The 22920-nt window shown below is 38.0% G+C and overlaps 1 protein-coding gene across 1 annotated transcript in view; it reads right to left on the reverse strand.

Moving 5' to 3' along the window:
- Positions 1 to 4164: 4164 nt before the first annotated feature.
- The window catches only part of LOC116709640 (sphingosine-1-phosphate phosphatase 1-like), a 35880-nt gene continuing 17124 nt past the window's right edge, over positions 4165 to 22920 (reverse strand). Inside the window, exons 2-3 of the mRNA XM_032548294.1 lie at positions 12821 to 12910; positions 4165 to 9261 (exon numbers count right to left, since the gene is read on the reverse strand). Coding sequence (XP_032404185.1) covers positions 8710 to 9261; positions 12821 to 12910 — 642 coding nt within the window. The 3' untranslated portion in view covers positions 4165 to 8709. The remainder of the gene's footprint in view (positions 9262 to 12820; positions 12911 to 22920) is intronic.

Genomic DNA, 22920 nt, shown 5'->3' on the forward strand with positions numbered 1-22920 from the left:
GCTCAAAAAATGCTAACAAAACAGCACCTGCTGTACAGTTTTATGAAGAACAGTTCACATACATTTCAGTTTGTGACCCTAAAACTGGGAAAGTAACTGTAAATGTCCTCAAAGTAGGACTTAATAAAACATGACATAGTAACAAAGTGAGTGCACTGTACTTTATGATAATAACTTTGAACTTCTTTCAGTCTTAGTGTAAAAAAAACTATGCATGGGGTGGTTTACATTCAAGTTTACAACTGTCCTATTTTCTCAATAAATCTAAACATAATCGGGGGGAAGATGGGGAGCATTTTATCATAATTATACAGCAAATGACATATCCAGAATGAATGGAACAGTTGGCTTTGTAATCTTTCTCCAGGAAAGTCCTTGGCTCTATAAGATGAAGGAGCTGCAAGTGTGAACCTGGTCTTCAGAGAATCAGGAATACTTCAGCATACATGCTTGTAGGATGTACCGTACCACTCTGGTTAGGGTGGAGATGCTGGCGTCACACAACACAGTCCATTGATTAGGGCAGTGTTTTCCAACCCTGGTACTCAAGGCACATTGTCCTACATGTTTTAGTGGTTTCCCTGCTTACATGTGTCTGATTCAACTGATTGCAGTTCAACAAACGCCTGTTAATCAGTCATCAATTGAAATCAACTGGACTGAAGGAATACCTAAAACATGCAGGGCACTGTACCTTGAGGACCAAACACTGGATTAAGGGACATGCGATAAGCATGAGGTTCCCCCTCCTCATCATTGATGCTGCAGTGGGGTAGGTCAGCAGCATTAAATTCCTGAGGATACAGATCACTGACACTTTGACCTGGTCATTCCAAACTCTCTGGTAACTCTCTTCTGGCCTGTGAAGAGAGCTCTGCAATGTCTGCACTTTTTATATCAGATGAGAAGATCAAACCTCCTCTCTCCAATCCTTATCCCTTTCTCCAGAGAGACAACAGACAGCGATATCTCAGTCTGGTTTGGGGCATATATCCACCTTATAACCTCTGACTGGCAATGTAAAGACAGTGGCGAGGACAGATGAGAGAGTCATCAAGACTGAGCTTCCTTCCATCCTTGACACCACTCAGTCGCTGCCTGTCCAGGGCTCAGCCAATCATAAAGATCCTTCCTCCACCCTCAGTATGGCTTGTTCTCCCTGCTGCCATCTTGGAAAAGATTCAGTAGCTTCAAATGCAGAACAATCAGATCCCACAACAACTTCATGCCTCATATCATAAGACCACTAAACTCACATAAATTTTTTTATTGTATTTATATTGATGTTTTTTATTTACTGGGAGCTTTGCAATAAACCTTTGCTCAATATGTTCACTTTAAATATACAGCTGAATTATAAAGTGTCTATTTTGCCTATTATTCTTTGCACAATAGTCCAAGCTCAGTCTAACTGGATGGAGCGTGTGAACATTAGTTTTCAAGTCTCGCCACAGATTCTCTGTTAGATTTAGGTCTTGACTTTGAATTAGCTAGAGGTTTGCAGGTGACTGAGTCAGCTGGGGAATGAACTGCAATAGAATCCAGAGTTTCATCAGGAATGACCTTTAAGGTAAGTCTCAGGAAAAAGGAGAGCAAAGAAGGTTAGTAACACAAGGTGCTCAGTGGCCCTGACATTACCACTGAAGATTAACACTACATCAAAGGACTGGCAGCAGACTCTTCTTAAGCTCCATTCAATGAAGGTAGATGATTTGCAGGTGTGCAGAAGCACACCTGGTGCAGCTAATCAAACCAGCCGTGCTCCCTGACTCCATCTGGTGGAGAACTAGAAGAACTGACAACAGTGGCAAAAACAGATCCCAAGTATTTTTGCATCACGATCTGCTTTCTCTTCAACCTGAGAGATAGCAGGTGCTAAAAGGAAGAAAAAAAATGGGAAAAATATATATTATTTTTGAATATTTTAATTTGACCATTCTAATGTATGAATATGCTTTGATTCTATAGTACAATGTTTCATTCTATTTTAGCCTTGGCTGTATGCTTAGGGTCATTGTCCTCCTGGGAGGAGAACCTCCATCCCAGTCTCTAGTTTCTAATAGGTTTTCCTCCAGGATTGTTCTGTATTTAGCTCCATAAACATCCAGAGGATGATGCTGCCACACCATACACATGATTATGTATAAGTTCACCAAAGTGGCACACTTGTTGAAATTTGCAGACGACACAACTGTAGTGGGTCTCATCTCAGGGGGGATGAATCTGCCAACAGGAACAAGGGGGAGCAACATACAGTGTGGTGCACAGATAACAACTTGATCCAAAACACAGCCAACACCAACGAGATCATACTGGATTTTAGAAATAAAGGAGACATTCAACCACTATACATCTGCAGAGACGGGGTGGAGAGGATGTCAAACTTCTGTTTCCTGGGAGTTCGTATCATGGATAATCTGGCCTGTGATGTAAACACAGCAGAACTGGCAAAGAAGGCCCAGCAGAGACTCTATTTCCTGAGAGTCCTCAGGAGAAACAATATTTCTCAAAACCTGCTGGTGTCCTTCTACTGATACTCTGATGAAAGCATCATCTGCTATTGTCTCTGTGTGTGGTTCTCCAGCTGCACAGTAGCACAGAGGGAGATTCTCCAGAGTATCATAAAATCTGCCCAGAAGACCATTGGCTGCTCTCTGCCATCTCTTGAAGAACTCCATAGATCCTGCTGTCTCAGGGAAACCGGGAACATTTTAAAAGCCTCTTCACATCCTTGACACAATTTATTCCAACTGCTGCCATCTGGCTGCAGGTACAGGAGCATTAAAACAAGGACAAACAGACTGAAGAATAGTTCATACCCAATACCCATATGGGCATTAAATGCCACCTAGTGCCATTTATCACCCAATTTTGTTATAGCGCATGTAATTTCATTACATGGTTTCTATAATGACAATAAAGGTTATTATTACTTTGTTATTTGTAGCCAAGACTATTAAATGGAGGTATGTACATATGATCATCACCATAAACCGATGTGTTAGAACACATTTTAAGTAAATTATTTCAAAATTATTATAGCAACAGAATTTTCTAAACTAAACTATTTGTAACAAACATTTATATAACTATAGCACAGTTTTATAATATGATGTTGGTTGGAACACAAAGGACACAGACATGGAAACATTCTGCTGGGAACTCTTTAGCCCTCTGGTTGCTCTGGATGTTTTCTTAAACTGGAAGGTATGTAATGAGGCTAGGAAAAACATATTTTTATTTTTCAAAATTTTTTATTGAAAAAAATAAAAATAAAATAGAATCAACACATGACATGTTTATCTGGGAGTCTCATCAATGTACATGGGAACCCCAAAATGCCATTCAATGACAGGAATGTTTTACTGATTTAAAAACAAATTAAACAGTGCAAAGCAGAATAAAAGATCAAACATTCTAATAAGATTTAATAATTGAGGAAATAGATTATTAAAAACTTTCTGTATGCTCGCTATATCTCAGAAATGTTTTGGGCTCTGCCTTGATAACTAAATAATTTCATTAAAAAATATAATTTACTATAAACAAAGACAATGAGCAATTGATTGTAGGACACTTTCTGAAATGTTACAGATTCATATAAAAATATGTACGTAACCTTTGGAACACAAAAACACATAATTAACACTTAAGTGGTCAATTGTTGCTCTTGTTATGAAAGGACATTGTATACAATCACTTTACAATTAAATAATGACTGCTTGCAGATATTGACTGATTGCTTGCAATCCACATACACACCCAACAAATATTCTTTCTGCTGCTAATATAACACTAATTATTAAAGTTATAACAATATCGTCTATATATTTTTTTTACTTAATAAACACAGTTAAGTAAAACTTTGAATCAACACTCATAAAATTAGCTGATGTTTCACATTCATTTTGTCCAGAATATTCAATCTTTTTGCTGTTCTGCTCTTCACAGAATACCACAAGCTGATATCAGGGGGCTAACTAGCCCAGCTACCTGCTCCAGCAGCCAGCCAGCAGCCAGTTAGCAGTTAGCCAACCAGCAGACAACCCGTTAGCTAAATGTAGCTCTGAGAAACTGTTTGTTTATTAAAGTCAGGTTTATCCCATTTGTGCCTTTTTTGACAAACTTTCAAATAAATGACATTAGAAGAAAAGTCAGGTTGTAAAGCCAATATTAGTGGTTGTTCAGTGTGACAAATACACCAATTCTGTTGTTTCTCAACCAAAGATGACCTTTGGCAGATATCAGTCTGATGTTACCTGGGAAAATGAAAATGTTGCAAGATACCCTATCTGGTTTTTGCCCTCCTTTTTCAGCTATGAGTTGCTGTCTCCTCCTCCTTCTCTCCATTATCTTAGAGTCTGACACTAACAGGAAGATGAACTCCTGGAACTTGGTTTCCATTTATTGATTGACTAATATGTCTGAGCTTGCAGTGTGGCATACTCAAGTCCTGTATGCATAGGTTATATTTTCACGTTGAACTGACTGTGGCCGTACAAATATTTCACTCTTTTGGGTTGCAGTCCCATCAACAGACTTATATACAGTAATATTTTCATACAAATGTCCCTCTTTATATTTGAAATATAAGGTTATATTCAAGCTATGGCAGGACCAATCTTCAATACAAGCAGGATATGTATTTCATCACAAATGATCTAAACTGGACATGAGGGTTCATACTAACAGGAAAAAGCAAAAAGCAATCATCAAACTGCCAAATATGAAAACGGAGAGGTTCCAAACCTTTTCCACAAGAGTTGCTCAGCTCACCCCTTCTCCATTTCATACTATTGCACTTCTGTGCCATTCATACCTGCTTTTTGAGGTACAAAAAGAGCAATGTGTCAAAGAACGCACCCTATCTGCTAAATTGGTCACTTTGACTAACCTACTGGATCATTCAAATACAGGTGATCTATCAGCAAGACGTAATTATTTATTTTTTTTTTTAGGCAGAATTTAGTTTGCTGTATTCATTTTGGTTTTAGTCAAACTTTCAACAACTAAATCTTTTTTACATATTGGTCAGTTTTTCTGTATATCCCTAAAATATGAAATCTAACATTTATTTTCAGAGCCTCCTACATCTCTTCAAAAAACCCGGCAGCTCATGAGTGTGTTCAGTTGAATTACACACATAACTGAATTTAAATTCAGGAGAAGTGTCTAAGCTAAATAAACTGATATGAAAATGTCAGTTTATTTTCTAAACTAACATTTTAACTAAGTTATTTTCTAACTGAGTTAGAAAATAATTAGTTTAAGGAGACGTAGTAGAAAAAGGAAGGGACAAAGTGGTTATGCACAAAAATGAAGTGAGGGAAAACTTGGCGAAGGAGAAACATTTCACTGTGTCGGAGGAGAAGTAATAGTTTACCTCAGAGTGATAAACTGGAAGGTTGTTGTCTATAAAAGCCAAAACAATAGAAAAAGCCCTTCAGTAGTTTGTATGGTGGATTCCACTGCACATGTGCAGTTAAAGGGAACCTTAAATATATAAATTTCATATATACCAGGAACAGTTCAGTATTTTTAATGTGAGGTTCTGTAAGACATACAAGACCACCGTCTTTAAACACACCAATACACACTACACAAACAGTGTTGGGGCTTAAACAATCATGAACGTTTTCAGTCAAAGGAGTAGAAGGAGTTAAAGGAAACTCTTTGAACAAAGAACCACATCTGAACATTCAGTGGATTAACAAAATAGTTTTAGCTTCTCCTGTCTGAGAAGGTAATTTCCTCGTTTGTTTTTAATCTGTTATTTTTTACCTTTCTATTGGATTTTATTGCATGTGAAATTCATGAGGAAGTTTTCTAAAAGTGCCTTTGTTTCATTTAATGAAATACTAAAACTGAAATTTTAACATCTTTATAAAATAACCATCAGGGATAATTTAGCTTTAGAGAGTCGGGAGGTATTAAAGGGACAGTTCAGTATTTTTAATGTGAGGTTCTGTTAGCAGTCTGTATCTTACCTGTGGCAGATGATTTTTTGGGGTTTAATTTAGTGTAAATCTACAGTAGCTGGACCCAGAGGATGAAGCTAAATTCTAGTCAAGCAGAATTCTACCATCTAAAAACTAACAAAGCAATTTATGTTAATGAAAATTTATAATTATAAGGACATTGAATGGTTATTTAAACAGAGACTGATTAAACTTACATTATGCACCCTTCAGACTGTTCATTAGCCTCAGCCTCCAGCAAAACTAATCTGGGCTTTCAAAAATGATTGTGACAAGAAAGTTATAAACTTAACATTTTATGGTTGAAGATATGGTGAAACATTTGACATTTTCACAAGATATGTTAGGTAAAACTAGGGTTATATTTTCATAAAGTTGTTCTAAAGAACAAACAAACTTTCACTATTTTTACAGCATTATCAGAAGTCTAAATATAGTGAAAATCTGTTTAGATTGTGCTTCACATGCTCTGATTAAAAAAAACAGAGCATATTGGCTTTTGTTTGGTTTGTTTAGACTATTGTGAAGCACAATCTAAACAAACCAAACAAAAACCAACATGGTCTGAGATCAAACTCACAATCCCTGCAGTGCATACACTATATTGCCAAAGGTATTTGCTCAACCATCCAAATTATGGGAGTCAGGTGTTCCAATCATTTCCATGGCCACAGGTGGATAAATGAAGCACCTAGGCATGCAGACTGTTTTTACAAACAGAATGGTTTGCTCTCTGGAGCTCAGTGAATTCCAGTGTGGAACTGTGATAGGATGCCACCTGTGCAACAAATCCAGTGATGAAATTTCCTCGCTCATAAATATTCCACAGTCGACTGTCAGCTGAATTATAAGAAAATGGAAGTGTTTGGGAACGACAGCAACTCAGCCACCAAGTGGTAGGCCACGTAAGCCGACGGAGCGGGGTCAGCAGATGCTGAAGCACATAGTGTGAAGAGGTCACCAACTTTCTGCAGAGTCAGTCACTACTGACCTTCAAACTGCATGTGGCCTTCAGATTAGCTCTAGAAAGGTGGGCATGGAATGGACTTCCATGGTAACCAGCTGCATCCAAGCCAAACATCACCAAGTGTAATGCAAAGCGTCGAATGCAGTGGTGTAAAGACAGATACACATGATAGATATCATGTCATGACTATGTTGTCTTTGGTTGGGTGAACAAAATCCTGCCTAAGATCAGTAACTGTTAGCGATCAGTAGCAGAATGTAAGCAAAAGTATTAAAAGTTTTGAGAACAAAAGACATAAAATCCTGTTTTCAGACTCAATATGTATGCTCTTAAATTATGGCAGGAAAATTCCACCAAGCGAGCAGAGAGTTTTGCAAGCAAAGATTTGCTCTGAGCAGAGACTAAGTGTGAGAGCATGGAGATGTTTTGAGTACAGTCATTACAAGTTTTAAGAAAGACATGAAGTCCTGCTTTCAAAATGAAAATGTAAGCAAAAGTGTTACAAGTTTTGAGAACAAAAGACATGAAATCTTGCTTTCAGAATGAAAATGTGTGCTCTTGGATTATGGCAGAAAAATTCCCCCATTTGGCCAAGTTCTGTCAATGGCCAAAAATCTGTATAAAACTTAAATTGGAATTTTAGAAAAAGCATAAGCGGTATCAGAAAGCTGTATCATCTGAAGATATGTTAACATATTGTGTCTTGCTTAAAAGTTGAATGGAGCTTTTAAGTTGAAGTAGGCAGAAGTTATGACTCATAAAAGAGCAAAGGTTTTTGCTGAATTTTGTGGAATTCTGAAGAATTCCAGTGCATTTCAATGGGGTTGAAATCTGCAAAAAAAATTTTAATTGTATTTCAAAAATGTATAATAGTTGAAATTACCAAAAGTAAAATGCTCCAGAAGAAGCAGAACGTTTTGATATAGGAATTGTTGAAATTATATATACCCAATAGCAAAAATAGTTAAGCGCAGAATTAGTTGAGTGCAGAAAAATGTATGGAACATTGAAAAATAATAATAAAGAGAAACACAATCTTAAGAAGTGAGAATGCCAAAAGCATTCTTACGTGATTATACAAGGTGTTAAAATAAACGTGGCTAAGCTGCATGGTCTGCCTTTGATCTAATCATAGTGGCTAAGGTTAGGACTGTATGCATGTACTTGAGGACAGTTCCCCCACCTGGACCATAGGAGGAAGTACTTCAACCCAAGTTACCTACTGATCCAGAGTTGGGTGTGTTAATGTGGGAGTGCTGCAAGGAGAATGTGACTGTAATGTTGAAGCACTTTGAATGGTCAATATGACTATGAAAGCACTAGGTACAGGCATAATCAGAGGCAATCTACTGCAGGTTACATATTACCTGTTTATAACCTTTTAGCAAAACCTCTCATTAAAATTCTTGAAATATGTCTTTAAAAAGGCAACAGTGTGGATATTCAGTGTAAAAAACACCAACATAGATAGGTTTGTCTTTCCACAGGTTAATCTTATAAAAGACAGTGCCACTTAAAGGAAATACTCCCTCGCCCTCATCCTGCTCCAGAGCTAACCTGAGTCTGTTGGAAAAAAGAGCAGAAAAGTTAAGAAAGTGAGGAAGGAGTTCAGTGTTCAGGCTTTAATGCATCTCAGTCAGTTCTGGCCCTAACTTCCTGTTGAAGAGGAAAAGTCTGGTTTACATGGAGATGCAAAAACAGTATTGAAATGCTGGTTCTCCAATTCCTGGCTGGAGACTGACAGTGCACTGAAGTTACATCCTTTTAAGAGTTCTCCACGTAGGTGAAGAGCAGTGGAACCAGGAAGAGCACACTAAAGCCCATGGTCCCATAAACAATGTAGCGATATGGGAGTTCTACCTCCACATGTTGACGGGCCTTCCTCACGTCTGAGCTGGGCACCTTGAACAGCCAGCACACCAGTGGGATGGTGACGGACTTCATCATGGCCCGTATCGCCACGAGGACTATCACTCCCAGAACCAACCGCAGCATAGCGCCACACACCAGGCCGCCACTTACGGTAGGCATCATGAGAGGTAGCTGATCAGCCGTCAGGTCTGGCATCAAACCTAGGAGCTGGTTTACATGAGACGCCAGGGCCACACCAGCACCCACACCCAGGATCTGAGCCGTGTCACCTCGAGAAGTGCTCCAGGTGTCCAGGGTGAATGAGAAGAGGGCCAGGGCCAAGGGGATGAAAACGATGACCAGCGGAGCGTAGCGGCAGCTCAGGTTGAAGCTGTCAATCATGTCCAACGCAGGGAGAAACAAGAAGAGGATGAGGATGCTGTACAGGATGCCAGCGATGACGTCCTGCAGGGAAGAAGCACAGAAACAGAATCTGTGAATCCACAGCATAGCTGCTTTCTCCATGAAGCAGAGAAAACATACTGGAATGGGAATCTGAAAATTTTCCCTTGATTAGAAGTTCTACTAAAATCCTCCAAATCATGAAATGACCTTCCAACATTTTCAGCTTATAAATGCATAAACAGCTACTGCAATGCATCTTTTATGGTTTTCATGAGAATCAGACCAAACTTAGAAACACGTGCTTTGGTACATTAAAGGAGGTAATCTAGTAAATCATTTTCTGTTGGACTAAAAAGCCAACAGCAGTAGTAGCTTCTTCGATAGCTACTACAGCTATCAAAGAACTTGTAGCACATGTTTTCTCTTTTATGTGTCAGAGTTCTTAGAGAATCAGAGGCGATTAAAATCTGAGTCAACGGCGGTTTTCTACTACACCGCCTCTAACCGGTTCGGTTCCGGTCCGCCCCGGCCAGATTCATTTTCCATTAGCAGATGTGGTGCGGTTCTGCCCAGCTGTTCTCAGATTTTCATACCTACTTCAGGGATAATACTAGCAGCACTGTGCAGGGTACGGCACCAAAGCCATTTGATTGACAGCTGTTGATTGGCTCGCGATTTATGTCACTGAAAACTCCAAACATCATTTTGTAGTGATTGGGTTTTTTTGTGTGTTTATTTAGTTTTCTGTGTTCTGTTGAGTCTCTTTGTTGTCTATCCCTTGATTGTCTCCAGCTGTCCCTTATTTCTCCTGATTGTCTCCCTGTTTATTTAAACCCACTTGTGTTCCTTGTCAGGTCCTGTGTCGAATCTGTTGTGTCAAAGCTGTCTTGCCGCCTAGTCTGCCATCAGCTGTGTTTGCTGTCCAGTTGCTACCAGCTCTGAGCTTTTAGCCTTCCGCTTATCTGTGCTGCCTGAATTTTTGGATTTTGGATTATTTTTTTGGGATCATTAATCATTAGTTCATCATTCCAACCTGGGTCCTCAGCGTTTTCCTCACCACCTCTACACACCGCAAATCATGACAGAAGGATCTGACCACAAGTTGCTACAGTGAGGAGCAACTTGTGGTAAGGGAAAAGAAACATCAACATGGACAATACACGCTGGGATGAATTAATTTCTACAATAAAAGACTATGTGGAGATTGTGGCGGAACAATACTTCGCCCTCAGGCGCCTTGGGGTCGCCTTCCGACTCCTCTTGGTGCTGAAGGGCTGGTCCGCCCATCTCTCATCCCTGGGGATGGTGGAGCTGCAACTGGACGCAGAGTGGGAACGCCAGACAGATTTGGCTGTCATGGCTGGTGACCCTCTGCCTCCTAAGCCGGACATCCCATTCTTCTGCTCCACCAACCCAGCTCCAGCATCTCCGGGACCAGCACCACCTCCAGCCGCAGCTCTGGCTAAGTCTCCTGCGCCCGCCACACCTCTGGCCGCTGCTGCAGACACTGCTCCTCTCACCCTCCACCCACCCTTGTTGTGTGGGACTGTTTTTGGGCGTCTTGGAGCCGCCCTTGAAGGGGGTACTGTAGTAAATTTTTGTAGTGACAAACCGCAAATTATGACACATTTAGTTTAGCTGCGGATCGCGGATATGCCGTCAAAGAGCTGCTCAGTATGAGGAGTATAATTATGAGTTTAATCAGGAGCAACACCTGAAAGACATGCAGTAAGTTTAGTAGCAGAATGACCGTGAATTAGCAGCGCTGCTAGCAGCTCTTCTCTCTGAAGAACGGACAGCAATAAAGAAGAGAGAAACACTGCAGATGTAGTCAGCTTTCTGATGGAGCTGCAGTTTTGGGCCGATAGTGTGAAACACCAGAACTGCATAAGATTAACTTGTGATGTGAATTTTATTTTTAATGTGGATTTAAAAAAAAAATAAAAAATGTTCATGTGTGGCTATTGGTTTACATCTTTTGACTGCCTTACCTAAATCCAAAAGGTTGCACATTTAAAAAAATAAAGAGCCAGAATGTTATTTTATTTATATGTCCAGTTATGATAAAGACTCAGCTATGAGTCTTTATCATTATGTTTGGCCAGCAATACATTTCTATAAGACAAAATGAAATATCTGGGTTTATTTGAGTCCATCAAAACGAGAACCTCGAGGCTCTCCACTGCTGAGTGTTGACATCAGCAGAGAGTTGACCACAGCTGTTGCTGCTCATGTCCCGCCCACAATAATGAGGAACAGACTGTATAATGGAAAAGCTCACTATGTGGGGAAGGACTGAGCCCACATTAACTGGTTAGAGCGCATTGTGCTGGTGGAAAAGTGTTTTTAATGTCAGTGATAAAGGCTACCTCTAAAAGTCATGCACATAACATTGTTTTCTTTACTTTGCTTGGACGCAAATTAATACACTGGAAATCCAAAGACTCACCTAATGCCGATCTATGGCTAGGACATATGATTATGAATTTATATTCAGTATATTTTCAGTATTACAGAATGTCTTGAATTTTTTGTATCTATGATAAGAACTTTGTTTGTTTTGGTAAAAGCATTTTGAAAATGTTGTTCTGAGATAAATAACCTGATGATACTGAAATACTTAAGAGTTTTTGAACTAAAATTAATTTGGGTTGTTATTCATAATACATTATTATGGCAACAACATGTCAATTACATAAAAGGTACACTTTTATATAATTGCCTCTGAATCCTCAGTAATTCTTTAAAATCAGTGATGTAATAAATTCTCTAAGCCTTGCATACAGTTTATTGCTCATTATTTCTACCTTGCATATCTTAATGTGTAGAACTGTGGAGGTCAATCTAATTCAAATTTAGATCCAATAGAAGTTTTACAGAAGCATACAATTCAAATTATATATATATGAGGGACTATTATCCTCACACATATCCACTTTTCCTCAATTACCATGTTGTGAAATTTAATGATTGTATTCTTATATTATGCAAAAAAAAGGAATTCCTTTTTGCTTGTCAAGACTACTTGACAAGCAAAAAATGTAGAAAAATGTACTTCGGTAACCTTTGTTGCCTTCGGTAACAACGTTAAATGATTTTTTGTTGCCTTAGTATTTTCTGTTATTCTGACGGGCAGTGGTGATTGGTGACCACTTCAGCATATTAAATTCCCATTCATATTCAAAACTAATTTTTTGATCCCAAAGGGATATTAAATGTTGTTGTTGTAATTCATTTCATTAAAGAGTCGCTGTAGTTGGTGATGGCTTTGGGCAGGAAAGATCTCTTGTAGCTTTTGAATTTGAAGAAGCCTCTGACTAAAGACTCTGTTTTCCTAAGACAGTCTCATGAAGAGGATGATCAGGTTATCAATACTTTTTTTGATTTTATGTAAAATCTTTCTTTGCACCATTATCACAAGAAAATGTTTATTAATACTGGTCTTTTGCGTCTCCCTAAGCATGTTCAATTATGGCATGACGCATCGGCTAATGATTAATGGTAATAATCAAGATAACTGCTAGCCTTTATTAAAACCACTCATAATAATTCTTCAGCTTTACTTGGGGCTGGAAGTGTCAAAGTTGGCACCATGTTTGAGACTGTGTGTGAGACATACCAGGACTGAGTGCATCCCCATGTAGATCCGGCTGGAACAGACCAACAGACACCAACAGAGAGCCAAGCTGAAGCCCAGGGTGTAAGGGTACTGCAGAGATGAGAGGAGGCACATTTCAACCGGGAGCATTTCTATACAGCTCATCCTTATCCAACAATAGTGTTTCCTGTTACCCAAATTACCCTGATAAAATGTTTATATAACCAGATGTTTTGGCCATGAGATGCACACAAGTAGATGCACATGGGTTTGAATATTCTTAAACCCATCCTCATCCATGATCAGTTTCTTGTAATTAGTATGTCTTAAAGTTCTTTGCAGGGATGCACTGAAGTTATTCAATTCAAAACCACAACAAAGGCAAAAATAATTGCAGTGAGGGTAACTGGACTTCATAGAATTAGAAAAAAACATGAAAAGATGCTCAAGTAATTCAAAACATCAATCAGAAGTGTTCAACCTCTAATTAAAAAGAAAAGGAAATAGACATATTCACTACAACTGGTTGGGATTTACTTAAGAAGAAAAATGGAAAATGAGGGATTCTCAGGGCCGGCCTAGGGCATAAGCAAACTAAATGGCTGCAGGACTGAGATTAGTTAGCAAAACAATGTCGCAAAAAAAGACTTATTCTTCAGGGACAGAAAAAGAACAAGGAAGAAGAGAAAAAAAGCAAAGATCAAGGTATGTTTTCATGTGTCTTGGTAATGTAATGTTTCTCAAAAATAATTGAAGAGCTGCTAGTAGAATAACTGGGGTGCAGATAGACAGTCATTATTAAACATATATAGGGCTCTCATGAGATCAATAATAGATTATGGCAGTTTTATATATGGAGCAGCAGCTAAAACAACACTACAAAAGATAGATAGATTACAGAGTAGGGCTTTATGTATATGTATAGGAGCAGTAAAAACGACACCTATTAATGCTCTTTTAATAGAGACTGGAGAGACTCCACTGGAAATGAGAAGAATAAAATTAGCTCTAGTATATTGGATGAAAATTAAAAGTAGTAAGGAAGAAAATGTAACTTCAACAATTTTACATAACTGTTGGGAATATTCAAAGTTCCAGAGTACTGGATTTGGATGGATTGTAAGCAAATTGATTAAAATGTATGGATTAGAGGATAAGAAAATAGCTCAGTTTAATCCGATTAGTGTTATTCCTCCATGGCTATTTCCTAAGGTAAATGTAGATATGAGACTTCTTAAAATGAAAAATGAGTGGAATTTAAATGAAATAGGGATAAAGACTGATATATATTTAAGAAACCCATATTATAATTACCTTAAAATATATTCAGATGGTTCTAAGAATTTAAAAGGATGTGTGGGAATAGGAATATATATACCAGAGTTTAAAAAATATATTTCTAAAAGACAATCAGATCAACTATCTGTTTTCACAGCAGAAATGGTGGCAGTTATACTAAGCTTACAGTGGGTGGAGGAGGTTCGACCAGACAGGGTGGTGGTGTGCACAGATTCCAAAGCAGTTTTAGAAAGTATTCAGGGAGAAGGAAATAATAGGAAAGATTTAGTATTAGAAATTCAGCAAAGTCTATTTAGATTATATAGGGGTGGCATTGACATTTGGTTCTGTTGGGTACAGCACATGAAGGTGTAAAAGGCAATAAAAAGGCAGATAAATTAGCAAAAAGGGCTTTAGAGGGGGCAACAACGATTACAATTACTTTTGGGAAAGGGGAAATCACTTATTAAGAGTAAAGAAATGGAAAAATGGCAAAAAATGTGGAATGAAGATAAGAAAGGAAGAAGATTATATGAAGTACAAAAGTCAGTACTAATTAGAAATATTAATGAGAGAAACAGAAGGGAAGAAAAAATAATGATTAGATTAAGAGATGGTCATAGCTATTTAAATGACATTTTATATTTAATAGGGAGGAAAAATAATGATAAATGTGAAAGATGTGGAGAGAAAGAAAATGTAGAACACGTATTGATGAACTGTAAGACATGAACCTGAAAGGGAGAAATTGAGAAAAATGGTTGGAAGGACAGGTCAAGAATGGAGTCTTAAAGGAATATTGGGAAACTAGAAAATTTCGGAAGAAATTTAGCCGGGGCCTGCCAAGGCGCGCCCGTGGGGTTCGGGCCCGGCGTTGTCACGCAACAAATTGGCATCGACGCTAAAGAACGCCGCAACATAATCAATGGCACGCGGAGAACTGCAAGAACGTTAAGTAAGGCGGACGTGCACCATTCAGTACGATTTAAAATTTTTGTCAAGGCTTTTATTTTGGAAGTTTTGTTAAACTTCATTTCAAAGGGCCAACCTAATCCCATGAATAACAGTCATTGGATAAAATCAGTTATATAGTGCTCAAAACAGCAATAATCTCATGTAAAAATTCTCAAGGCTTTTATTTTGAAATTTTCAGTATGCTCCATTTTAAAGTTCTGAACGAATCCCATGTGTAACAGTGCTTTGGATGAAAAAGTCACATAAAGCCAAAAAGCGCAATTACCTGATGTAAAAATATGCAAGGCTTTTATTTTGAAATTATTATTATGCTCCATTTTAAAGTTCCGAACTAATCCCATGTGTAACAGTGCTTTGGATGAAAAAGTCACATAAAGCCAAAAAGCGCAATTACCTGATGTAAAAATATTCAAGGCTTTTATTTTGAAATTATTATTATGCTCCATTTTAAAGTTCCGAACAAATCCCATGTGTAACAGTGCTTTGGATGAAAAAGTCATATACGGCCAAAAAGAGCAATTACATGACGTAAAAATATTCAAGGCTTTTATTTTGAAATTTTCAGTATGCTTCATTTCAGAGGGCCAAACTATTCCATTGTGTAACAGTGCTTTGGATAAAAAAGTCACATAAAGCCAAAAAGCGCAATTACCTGATGTAAAAATATTCAAGGCTTTTATTTTGAAATTATTATTATGCTCCATTTTAAAGTTCCGAACTAATCCCATGTGTAACAGTGCTTTGGATGAAAAAGTCAAATAAAGCCAAAAAGAGCAATTACATGATGTAAAAATATTCAAAGCTTTTATTTTGAAATTTTTGTTAAGCTTCATTTCAAAGGGCCAAACTAATACCATGTGTAACAGTGCTTTGGATGAAAAAGTCAAATAAAGCCAAAAACAGCAATTACCTGATGTAAAAATATTCAAGGCTTTTATTTTGAAATTATTATTATGCTTAATTTTAAAGTTCCAAACTAATACCATGTGTAACAGTTCCTGAGTTAAATCAGTTATATACAGCCCATAGCAGCAAATAGTTCTAAAGGCCAGTTCAGTCCTGATCTGTTTCAACTGAGGGTTCCACTATAGATAGAACTACAATGATGCGTATCTGTAGTCCTAATCAGCAGCCAATAGCCTCTTGAGTTCCGTTGCTATGGTAAATAATGGTCTCAGCAGGTGTGAGCTCTGAGCTCTGAGCTCTCAAACACACAATTGTGTGTTTGAGCAAACACGTTTTACTGAAAAAAAGCATTGGAAACAAATCCTTCCTGTCCGGGAACCGTAATACATATTCGAAAAGCGTTTGGAGCGTATGAGAGGGCAATGTGTCTTCTGCGATAGTCCCGAGATTCATATCTGTACCTCACTCAGAACATTTACAGCGATGAGAGAAAGAAATGTTGTGCCCAGATCTGAAATTCTATTCAAATACATGGGAGAAAGCCTCAGACAGCCTCAGAAAATCCTGTCGCATGACTTTGCTCTGAAGCACCGTGACAGAAAACCGTACGGTCTAGATAAATTTCGAAAACATTTTACCGGAGCAGACAGGCGTATCAATGTCAGGACCGATTTTGATACTAATCGTGCGATATTTGTGGGCGTGATGGCGATTTCAAAAATGATTTGGGCTGAAAAAGTTGTCTTCATCTCTCACTCTAAGCAGCCAGAGACGCACTCTAACTTTAGGAAAAATGAGAAACTTTGGGTCGCTTAGAGGCAAATTGTGGACAAACCGTAACTGGTATCGACGAGCCGTCTTCACTTTCGAAGAGATCACAGACGTATCTACAAAATGAAATTTGAATGGCATTTCTAGGTGAATTTGTGACGACACAGAAAATCCTCAAAAATAGGGTATTTCTAGAATTTTTCCCATTGACTTATAATGGGTTTTTTTTCGTAGTTTTTTGCGAATTATGTCGCCACGTTAAGCCCAAATCCCACCAAAAATAATAGCTCCAATGGCGTGAATTTTCTGCACGTTTTGATACCTCATTTGTAGGTGTGCACCCAGCGGTATGAGCCGCATTAACGGTTATAAAGAATTATAATAATAATACTTAAAGAGACGCTTCTCTCCGACAATAGTAATTGGGGCCTGCCATGCAAAGCAATGGCAGGAACCTATTACTCTACACCCAACAAGCGTCTCTTTATTGGGGCCTGCCATGCAAAGCAATGGCAGGAACCTATTACTCTACACCCAACAAGCGTCTCTTTATTATAATTGGGGCCTGCCATGCAAAGCAATGGCAGGAACCTATTACTATTGTCGGAGAGAAGCGTCTCTTTAATCTTTATTTTTCTTCCGTAACCGTTAATGCGGCTCGTACCGCTGGGTGCACACCTACAAATGAGGTATCAAAACGTGCAGAAAATTCACACCATTGGAGCTATTACTTCTGGTGGGATTTGGGCTTAACGTGGCGACATAATTCGCAAAAAACTACGAAAAAAAACCCATTATAAGTCAATGGGAAAAATCCTAGAAATACCCTATTTTTGAGGATTTGCTGTGTCGTCACAAATTCACCTAGAAATGCCATTCAAATTTCATTTTGTAGATACGTCTGTGATCTCTTCGAAAGTGAAGACGGCTCGTCGATACCAGTTATGGTTTGTCCACAATTTGCCTCTAAGCGACCCAAAGTTTCTCATTTTTGCTCAAATTAGAGTGACAGCCGATCTAGGTTCAGATCTGGGCACAACATTTCTTTCTCTCATCGCTGTAAATGCTCTGAGTGAGGTACAGATATGAATCTCGGGACTATCGCAGAAGACACATTGCCCTCTCATACGCTCGAAACGCTTTTCGAATATGTATTACGGTTCCCGAACAAGAAGGATTTGTTTCCAATGCTTTTTTGTCAGTAAAACGTGTTTGCTCAAACACACAATTGTGTGTTTGAGAGCTCAGAGCTCAGAGCTCACACCCTGCTGAGACCATTATTTACCATAGCAACGGAACTCAAGAGGCTATTGGCTGCTGGTTAGGACTACGAATACGCATCGCTGTAGTTCTATCTATCCTCAGTTGAAACAGATCAGGACTGAGAACTGGCCTTTAGAACTACCTGCTGCTATGGGCTGTATATAACTGATTTAACTCAGTAACTGTTACACATGGGATTAGTTTGGAACATTAAAATTAAGCATACTGAAAATTTCAAAATAAAAGCCTTGAATATTGTTACATCATGTAATTGCTCTTTTTGGCTTTGTATGACTTTTTCATCCAAAGCAATGTTACACATGGGATTAGTTCGGAACTTTAAAATGGAGCATAATAATAATTTCAAAATAAAAGCCTTGAATATTTTTACATCAGGTAATTGCTGTTTTTGGCTTTATGTGACTTTTTCATCCAAAGCACTGTTACACGTGGTATTAGTTTGGCCCTCTGAAATGAAGCATACTGAAAATTTCAAAATAAAAGCCTTGAATATTTTTACATCATGTAATTGCTGTTTTTGGCTTTGTATGACTTTTTCATCCAAAGCACTGTTACACATGGGATTAGTTCGGAACTTTAAAATGGAGCATAATAATAATTTCAAAATAAAAGCCTTGAATATTTTTACATCATGTAATTGCTGTTTTTGGCTTTGTATGACTTTTTCATCCAAAGCACTGTTACACATGGGATTAGTTCGGAACTTTAAAATGGAGCATAATAATAATTTCAAAATAAAAGCCTTGAATATTTTTACATCATGTAATTGCCCTTTTTGGCTTTATTTGACTTTTTCATCCAAAGCACTGTTACACATGGTATTAGTTTGGCCCTTTGAAATGAAGCATAATGAAAATTTCAAAATAAAAGCCTTGAATATTTTTACATGACGTAATTGCTCTTTTTGCCTTTATTTGACTTTTTCATCCAAAGCACTCTTACACCTGGTATTAGTTCAGAACTTTAAAATGAAGCATACTGAAAATTTCAAAATAAAAGCCTTGAATATTTTTACATCAGGTAATTGCTCTTTTTGGCTTTATGTGACTTTTTTATCCAAAGCACTGTTACACAATGGAATAGTTTGGCCCTCTGAAATGAAGCATACTGAAAATTTCAAAATAAAAGCCTTGAATATTTTTACGTCATGTAATTGCTCTTTTTGGCCGTATATGACTTTTTCATCCAAAGCACTGTTACACATGGGATTTGTTCGGAACTTTAAAATGGAGCATAATAATAATTTCAAAATAAAAGCCTTGAATATTTTTACATCAGGTAATTGCGCTTTTTGGCTTTATGTGACTTTTTTATCCAAAGCACTGTTACACAATGGAATAGTTTGGCCCTCTGAAATGAAGCATACTGAAAATTTCAAAATAAAAGCCTTGAATATTTTTACATCATGTAATTGCTCTTTTTGGCCGTATATGACTGTTTCATCCAAAGCACTGTTACACATGGGATTAGTTCGGAACTTTAAAATGGAGCATAATAATAATTTCAAAATAAAAGCCTTGAATATTTTTACATCAGGTAATTGCGCTTTTTGGCTTTATGTGACTTTTTCATCCAAAGCACTGTTACACATGGGATTAGTTCGGAACTTTAAAATGGAGCATAATAATAATTTCAAAATAAAAGCCTTGCATATTTTTACATCAGGTAATTGCGCTTTTTGGCTTTATGTGACTTTTTTATCCAAAGCACTGTTACACATGGGATTCGTTCAGAACTTTAAAATGGAGCATACTGAAAATTTCAAAATAAAAGCCTTGAGAATTTTTACATGAGATTATTGCTGTTTTGAGCACTATATAACTGATTTTATCCAATGACTGTTATTCATGGGATTAGGTTGGCCCTTTGAAATGAAGTTTAACTAAACTTCCAAAATAAAAGCCTTGACAAAAATTTTAAATCGTACTGAATGGTGCACGTCCGCCTTACTTAACGTTCTTGTGGTTCTCCGCGTGCCATTGATTATGTTGCGGCGTTCTTTAGCGTCGATGCCAATTTGTAGCATGACGACGCCGGGCCCAAACCCCACGGGCGCGCCTTGGCAGGCCCCGGCTAAATTTCTTCCGAAATTTTCTAGTTATAATTCTTTATTTTTCTTCCGTCACCGTTAATGCGGCTCATACCGCTGGGTGCACACCTACAAATGAGGTATCAAAACGTGCAGAAAATTCACGCCATTGGAGCTATTATTTTTGGTGGGATTTGGGGTTAACGTGGCGACATAATTCGCAAAAAACTACGAAAAAAACCCCATTATAAGTCAATGGGAAAAATCCTGGAAATACCCTATTTTTGAGGATTTTCTGTGTCGTCACAAATTCACCTAGAAATGCCATTCAAATTTCATTTTGTAGATACGTCTGTGATCTCTTCGAAAGTGAAGACGGCTCGTCGATACCAGTTACGGTTTGTCCACAATTTGCCTCTAAGCGACCCAAAGTTTCTCATTTTTCCGAAAATTACAGTGCTTCTCTCGCTGATTAGAGTGAGAGATGAAGACAACTTTTTCAACCCAAATCATTTTTGAAATCGCCATCACGCCCACAAATATCGCACGATTAGTATCAAAATCGGTCCTGACATTGATACGCCTGTCTGCTCCGGTAAAATGTTTTCGAAATTTATCTAGACCGTACGGTTTTCTGTCACGGTGCTTCAGAGCAAAGTCATGCGACAGGATTTTCTGAGGCTGTCTGAGGCTCTCTCCCATGTATTTGAATAGAATTTCAGATCTGGGCACAAAATTTCTTTCTCTCATCACTGTAAATGTTCTGAGTGAGGTACAGATATGAATCTCGGGACTATCGCAGAAGACACATAGGCCTGTCATACGCTCCAAACGCTTTTCGAATATGTATTACGGTTCCCGAACAGGAAGGATTTGTTTCCAATGCTTCTTTTCAGTAAAATGTGTTTGCTCAAACACACAATTGTGTGTTTGACAGCTCAGAGCTCAGAGCTCACACCCTGCTGAGACCATTATTTGCCATAGCAACGGATCTCAAGAGGCTATTGGCTGCTGGTTTGGACTACAGATACGCATCATTGTAGTTCTATCTATAGTGGAACCCTCAGTTGAAACAGATCAGGACTGAACTGGCCTTTAGAACTATTTGCTGCTATGGGCTGTATATAACTGATTTAACTCAGGAACTGTTACACATGGTATTAGTTTGGAACTTTAAAATTAAGCATAATAATAATTTCAAAATAAAAGCCTTGAATATTTTTACATCAGGTAATTGCTGTTTTTGGCTTTATTTGACTTTTTCATCCAAAGCACTGTTACACATGGTATTAGTTTGGCCCTTTGAAATGAAGCTTAACAAAAATTTCAAAATAAAAGCTTTGAATATTTTTACATCATGTAATTGCTATTTTTGGCTTTATATGACTTTTTCATCCAAAGCACTGTTACACATGGGATTAGTTCGGAATTTTAAAATGGAGCATAATAATAATTTCAAAATAAAAGCCTTGAATATTTTTACATCAGGTAATTGCGCTTTTTGGCTTTATGTGACTTTTTTATCCAAAGCACTGTTACACAATGGAATAGTTTGGCCCTCTGAAATGAAGCATACTGAAAATTTCAAAATAAAAGCCTTGAATATTTTTACGTCATGTAATTGCTCTTTTTGGCCGTATATGACTTTTTCATCCAAAGCACTGTTACACATGGGATTTGTTAGGAACTTTAAAATGGAGCATAATAATAATTTCAAAATAAAAGCCTTGAATATTTTTACGTCATGCAATTGCTCTTTTTGGCCGTATATGACTTTTTCATCCAAAGCACTGTTACACATGGGATTAGTTCGGAACTTTAAAATGGAGCATAATAATAATTTCAAAATAAAAGCCTTGCATATTTTTACATCAGGTAATTGCGCTTTTTGGCTTTATGTGACTTTTTTATCCAAAGCACTGTTACACATGGGATTCGTTCAGAACTTTAAAATGGAGCATACTGAAAATTTCAAAATAAAAGCCTTGAGAATTCTTACATGAGATTATTGCTGTTTTGAGCACTATATAACTGATTTTATCCAATGACTGTTATTCATGGGATTAGGTTGGCCCTTTGAAATGAAGTTTAACAAAACTTCCAAAATAAAAGCCTTGACAAAAATTTTAAATCGTACCGAATGGTGCACGTCCGCCTCGCTTAACGTTCTTGCGGTTCTCCGCGTGCCATTGATTACGTCGCGGCGTCCTTTAGCGTCGACGCCGATTTGTGGCGTGACGACGCCGGGCCCGAGCCCGACGGGCGCGCCTTGGCAGGCCCCGGCTAAATTTCTTCCGAAATTTTCTAGTTCTTTATTTTTCTTCCGTCACCGTTAATGCGGCTCATACCGCTGGGTGCACACCTACAAATGAGGTATCAAAACGTGCAGAAAATTCACGCCATTGGAGCTATTATTTTTGGTGGGATTTGGGGTTAACGTGGCGACATAATTCGCAAAAAACTACGAAAAAAACCCCATTATAAGTCAATGGGAAAAATCCTGGAAATACCCTATTTTTGAGGATTTTCTGTGTCGTCACAAATTCACCTAGAAATGCCATTCAAATTTCATTTTGTAGATACGTCTGTGATCTCTTCGAAAGTGAAGACGGCTCGTCGATACCAGTTACGGTTTGTCCACAATTTGCCTCTAAGCGACCCAAAGTTTCTCATTTTTCCGAAAATTACAGTGCTTCTCTCGCTGATTAGAGTGAGAGATGAAGACAACTTTTTCAACCCAAATCATTTTTGAAATCGCCATCACGCCCACAAATATCGCACGATTAGTATCAAAATCGGTCCTGACATTGATACGCCTGTCTGCTCCGGTAAAATGTTTTCGAAATTTATCTAGACCGTACGGTTTTCTGTCACGGTG

This window comes from Xiphophorus hellerii, chromosome 19 (genome assembly GCF_003331165.1).
Source record: "Xiphophorus hellerii strain 12219 chromosome 19, Xiphophorus_hellerii-4.1, whole genome shotgun sequence".
NCBI classification, from domain to species: Eukaryota; Metazoa; Chordata; class Actinopteri; order Cyprinodontiformes; family Poeciliidae; genus Xiphophorus; species Xiphophorus hellerii.